We start from the raw sequence: 6,439 nt of genomic DNA, 5'->3' as shown, positions 1-6,439 counted from the left end.
ACCCCAACTGCCCTGCCTTCCCCCCCCAGCAAAAAAAAAAAAAAAAAGAACTGTATAGAGACAACATCAGTAACTTATTTTTGTGAGGCAAGTTCTAGAGAAGGGACACTGCTTGAGGTATTTCTAATACACCACAGTTCGTTACATATCCAAACAAAATTATGTCTGTACAAAATGTCCTTACCTGAGAGCTTCCGCTTCCCTAGCCTTTCTGTAAGACTCAGTCGTACCAAGGGCTCTTCTCCTAAAATGACAAACAACAAATAGCTTAAAGTTTATTATCCTTAACCACTATTAGTGCTTGGTGAATGCTGGGCACTTGACAATGAACCAGAAAATACTAAGAATGGTAGTTTAATACCCCAAATGACAACAAAAGCTGACATTTGTGTGGCACTTGAAGGTTTTTTGAAGTGCTGACATACTTCTCACTCGATCTGCTCAAATCTGAGTTAGATATTGCAATTATTATTAATCTAATTTTCATTGGAAAAAAACAGAAACTCAAATTACATGACTAACCCATGGTCACACAGCTAATATGTGCTGGAAGAAGGATTTGCTCCCAAGTCTTCCCTGATTCCATGTCTGGTATTTTTTCCACTATACTACTCTACAAGACAGATTTTTGTTATGTCTTTTGTTTTTATGTCACCTAGACTTCCCCCTGTATCTTTTCTCACCTTGTTTCCCAGAGTTCTATCTCCTATAACAAAAGAATTTTTAAAAGAATTCAGAAACCCAATAAACATATTCTTAAAAATATGACATTATATGTAATGTTCCTCCTCCTTAGGTCTCCCACTTTTGCAAAGGGATGGGAGTAGGACAGCAAGATAAAAGGTTTTTTGGCACTCAAGTAAATAAAAACATTTCAGCATATTAAACAATATGACAACATCCTAAAGGTCAACAACGCTGAAATATACTCTACAAAATACAGCCTTAAGAGTCAAGTAATCCAACATCAATTCGTTCATGTCTTCTCTTCCATAGAAATAAACTTATGTCTTCAATTAAAAAAATATTTGTGGGCAGAATTCTACATAAGTACTAGAAGAGATAGAAAATTTAGAAAAGGCATGGTCTCTCAAGCCTGGCCCTGAATTAGAGATGAGGAAACACATTTCCCTAGCTTCTTTGCAGAAGTAAAGGACTATGGGCATCTAACACTGCACATACTACTAGACTCAGCTGATGTGTTGGCTTGGGTACAGGTTCAACTAGAATTCCTGAAAGAGATGAAGCAAGAATTAAAAGAATAAAAAGAAAAAAAATGTTTATAAGCTTGTGTAGAGAAGTATCAGTGGGAACAAAAAGCGTGAAACAGACAAGATACTATAGATGCTGAATCAAAAGTTCCACACTGGTACCAACGAAATCAAACCTTGCCACCCCCCCCCTCAAAAAAAAAAGAAAGAAAAGCTAGAGGAAAGTCTCTAGTGCAATTAAAGATTTAGAGGTCAAGATTTAATTAAACATTTTTTTTTTTTTGGTTTTGGATATGCTGAGGTGCCTATTCAAGATATAGCAGAGACAGATATAAGAATCTAAAGCTAGATATATAGGTAAGGGCAAGAGATAGACAGTTTGGGATCACCAACATAGAAGTTACAGGTTAAGAGAGTGAATAAAAAAATGAAGGAAAAGAAATCAGAGAGAGAAGATGAGGGCCGAAGACTGAACTTTGGGAAACACTAAGTTTAAGAGGCTGTACTGAGGTCAAAGAGACAAAGAAAAAGAAAGAAGTGCTGATAATAAAGGTAGGAAAACCAAGAGAATGTAATGTATAATACTGACTTATTTCCCAGAGTTGTGTCTCAGGGATTTATGCTTGACCCTGTGATATTCACCATTTTTTATGAATGACTTGAATGAAGGCTTAAATGGCATGGTTATCAAATTTGCAAATGATAAAACTGGAAGAAATAACTAATAACCTGAAAACAAGTCACAATCCAAAATGATTTCAACAAATTAGAACTTTAACCTGAATTTTAATAAGATGAATTTGAAGGGACAGATACAAAATTTTGTTTCTGTTTTTTTTTTTTTTTTTTTAAAGCAATTGGGGTTAAGTAACTTGCTCAAGGTTATATGGCCAGTTATTTTTGTGTGGGTGCTGAGTATCTGAGGCCGGAACCCATCCCAGGTCTCCTGACACCAGGGCCAATGCTCTTACTGTGCCACCTGACTGCCCCTCAAATACAAAGTTTTAACCTTAGTTTCAAAAAAACAACATCACAAGTACAAATGGAAAAGGCATGAATAGACAGAATTTTATCTGATAGAGATGGGGGTTTAACTGGACTACAAACTTAATATGAATCAATACTGTGTGAAAGTAAAAAATGCTAATGAGATCTCAGATTGCATTAAATGGGAAGGTGGGTGGGGGTTTGAGAAAAAGAGAGAGGGGATAGATAGATCTGTTGCCCTCTGCTTTGCCAAGACCACATTGGAATACTGTGTTCAATTCTGGGTGCCACATTTTAGGAAGGACATTGATAAAATAGAAAGAGTTCAGGACACCAAACTAGGATAGTGTGATGACCTTTAGTTCATGTCAAACAACAACTGGCTAAAAGAACTGAGTATTTTAAACATGGAAAAGAGCAGACTTAGTGGGGGGAAAGGGGAAGAAGCTGTTTCCAAGTATTTGAAGGGTTGTTATACAGAAGACATGTTAAACTAGTTTCCACAGGGGATAGAGCTAGAAGCTCTGGTAGAAGCTGCAAAGAGGCAGACTTATACTTAACATAAGGAAAAACTTTCTAATACTCAGTTAGCTAAGAGTAGAATATGTTATGTAATCTCCCTTAGCTACTAGGCATCTCATTCTGAAACTGTTTTGTATTTACTTCTGTATATATTTGGTATTTGCTTGTGTGTACATGCTGTTCTGTCTTATAGAATGGAAGTTCCTTGAAGGCAGGGAGTATTCTCAGTGTCTAATAGTGCCCTGTACATAGCAGGCACTTAATAATGCTTCTTGATTGATACATGTTTCTCATGTCCATCCCTTCAACTCAAATGCCATCACCTCGCCTCCTGCCTGAACTAAGTGGTTCATGACCAGTCTCCCTGTCATTAGACTGTCTTTGCTCTTATCCTTCTTTCATACAACTGCCAAAGTATCTAGGTATGATCGCATCATTCCTCTGTTGCAAGACACCACTACCTACTAAATAAAACAGAAACTTCCTAGGCTGGAATTCAAGGATCCTTACAATCAGGTGCTAATCTATAATTCATGTTACTACCCTTCAAGTATTATAAACTCCAGGTAAATAATCTGTTCTTCAATCCTGTCCTGTCTTTATGGCTCCCATATTTCTGGACAAGCCCCATTTTACATAACTGCAATGGATTCCTCTTTGTTAGAAGCAAAATTGTTTGATTCATGTATGGACTAACTTCTAAGGTGAGTATAACTCCTCTACAGCATGGGAAGGCTTGACTGTATTTGAGTTCAGTCTTGCTCCAGAGGTTCCAATCATAAAATATTTACTAGACTATAATCCAAATCACCCAAGTTTGAAGACTGTGGATTGGCACACACTGACTCACTCAGACATCCTGGTATTCACTATCACTTCCTCTGGGCACTTTCTGCTATTTTTTTGGCCTTTTACCCACTGTGTCCAGCTAGAGATACTGTTATAAGGTGTTGGACAAAGCTCTATCATGGGCCCTCTTCTCTTTTCCATCTAAATCATTAATTCTCATGGATTCAATTATCTCTGTGCAAGTAAATCCCAGATCTCTCTATTTAACCTTTCTTTTTAAAGTCTTTCTCCTGAGTTCCAGCCACACATTGTTTTATATTCTTTGGACATCTCAAAATGTATGGTTCACTGACACTTCAAAAGATCCAGAACAGAATTTGCTATCTTTTCTCCAAATTTTTCTCTTCTCAATTACTGTGGAGGGCATTACCATCCTCCTAGTCACCCAGATTTGGAATACTGAGATCATCATCAACTCTTTATTCCAATTCACCCCCCCTAACCAATGCACTGCCAAATCTTGTCGTTCCTACCATGATAACGTTAACCTCTCATATAGAATACCTTATTTCTTTACATAGCTACCACTCTAGTACAAGCTCTCAATACCTCTTGAATGGACTATGACAATAGCTTTTAATTAATATCCCTGCTCCTATTCTCACCCCACTTTAATCCATCTTCCACTTTGCTGCCAAGTGATATACCTAAAGCACAAGGTTAACCATATCACTCTCCTACTCAAACTCCTAGTGGCTCCCTATTGACTCCCAAATACAAATTTCTTCACAACCTGGCCCTTCCTCCCTTTTCCAGTCTTCTTACCATTAACTTCCCTCCATTTACTCAACAATTCAGTTATACTGGTCTACCAGCCATTTTTCACACATGGAAATCCATTTCCCATCTCTGTGCCCTTGCACTGGCTTTTCCTCTATGCTTGGAATAGAGGAATACTACATCCTTACCTCTCAGTTTCCTTGGCTTTCTTCAAGATTCAGTTGAAATCTCATCATCTGAGAGGTTTTTTTCCATCTTCCCGATCTACTAATGCCTTCTCCTGAAACTACCTTTCATCCATCCTGTCTATATATAGTTATCTGTACCTAGTAATTTATATATCTCTCCCATTAAAATGTGAGCTCCTTGAGGCAGGCAGAGGTGGTTTTTTTGCCTTTTTTTTTTGGTATCCTCATTTAGCACAGTGCCTGGCACACTGTATGCTGCTTAATAAATACTTGCTCATTGTCTCCAGGGAATGGAAGGGAAAAGATTCTCATTAATTAAGAATTCATAAGGGTTCAAGAGAAGTTTGAGCTGCTCATGGAGCCCCCAGAATTTCACCCTCTGATGAGAAAGGAATACGCCACCAAACACAGCATTAGGTAGCTGCAGGACAGGTGAAGAAAGAGGCTTCACCATGGATGCTGCTGCTGCTGCCCTGGCCCAAGCATGTGCTTTTATCCCCTCATGGACTGCTTACTGGACATCTCTATATTATGCAGCCTTCTAGGTCACGATTGTTCTTATGTGGAAAGGGCACCAATTTTACCCTCATTACCATAGCCAAGAAAATGAGAGTTCACTACCACTGTGGAAAAAGGAAATGCCTGGACCTAATTATCTCCACTATCCTTATAAAAAAATAATAATCCACTTTTTCTTCTGTAGATAAGTCAAATGTTTGCTAAGGTATTTTCTTAGATTTTTGGTCTCCTTGTTGTGGCAATTATTTTCCATTGGTTTAACTTGTGAGTGAAATTAAGTATTTCAAGGTTAAATACTTTTTAACTGTACAGTATATTTTTTTCATATTCATTTATTATAAATTTGATCTTGTCAGTTCTGACATGATGATCTGACTATGCAGACAGATGATTCAAGAATAATCCTCAAGTCAGTAAGTCTTTTCCCATCAAAATATGATATTTCATTCTTTGTAGTGTTATTTGGTAATTGTCTAACACCTACCAATTATTTTTTCTAAAGAAAGTATTAATGATATTGAAGTAGAAGGTTTCTGTGTAATAAAGTCTTTGGTTTGCCATTTCTCCTGAATCATATTTTCCTGCATATTTCTCCTCATCCTCACTTTTTCCCCACTATCGTACTGAATTACCAAATATCAGGGTATACACTGATTATTAATTTGGAGGGTCTTAAGTTCTTTACTTAATAAGTTCTTCACTTCATCTTCAACAACCAATTTTGCTACGTAAGGTGAAATTATTTTCATGGTGGTCTTTTGGCAAATATTTATCCTAACACACAATGGCCAAATATTTCTTGTAGTCTTTGGGCATACTATAAAACTCGCTCCAACTACTTTGCCTTTACAAGGAGTATCTGTGATCTATCCATTTAGTTGCAACTTCCTTCTTTCTTCTGGTTTTGCTTATGGGAATAATGGTAAGCGATATGATTCTGTAACTTTAGCAATGTGTCCACTCAGTCGTTGGACAGGGATCTCATATTTAAAGGACAAAAGTCAAACTGAAGTTTGACAGTCTAAAAATAATGTGGTTCTTAGCAGTCCCCTTTTCTGCTACTCTGTCATCATCACTATAGAAGAGGTTATATACTGGACTGAGAGGTCCATTTTTCATTTTTGTTTCATAAGCTGCCACGAACAAATTTAATTACTAGGTAGTTTACGTACTGTTGATGTGCATCTGCATACCTGCCATCTTTCATGTAATCTCAAAGTAATCTACATAGGAGAAAGGACTAGCCATTTTATTCCCTTGCTCAAAAACCTTTGGTAGCTCCCCACTGCCTCTAGAAATAATATAAACTTGGGACAGCGCACCAGCCCTGCAGTCAGGAGGATCTGAGTTCAAATTTGGCCTCAGACACTTAATACTTACTAGCCATGTGACCTTGGGCAAGTCACTTAACCCCAACTACCCCCCCCCACCACCAAAAAAAGA

General features: G+C 37.5%; 1 protein-coding gene across 12 annotated transcripts in view; it reads right to left on the bottom strand.

Annotated features, from left to right (window-relative positions):
• The window catches only part of ZC3H11A (zinc finger CCCH-type containing 11A), a 40,541-nt gene that overhangs the window by 10,667 nt on the left and 23,435 nt on the right, over positions 1-6,439 (bottom strand). For all 12 annotated transcript variants that reach the window (XM_069074629.1, XM_069074641.1, XM_069074630.1 and 9 more), the window contains one exon: positions 185-244. In XM_069074629.1, the coding sequence (XP_068930730.1) occupies positions 185-244 (60 nt within the window). The remainder of the gene's footprint in view (positions 1-184; positions 245-6,439) is intronic.

The sequence above is a fragment of the Petaurus breviceps genome, unplaced genomic scaffold, assembly GCF_028583685.1.
Source record: "Petaurus breviceps papuanus isolate PSGF00001 unplaced genomic scaffold, PetGlider_PUasm1.0 90895, whole genome shotgun sequence".
Classification (NCBI taxonomy): Eukaryota; Metazoa; Chordata; class Mammalia; order Diprotodontia; family Petauridae; genus Petaurus; species Petaurus breviceps.
The sequence above is the reverse complement of the archived record's forward strand: the minus strand, read 5'-3'. Positions and strand labels throughout refer to the sequence as shown.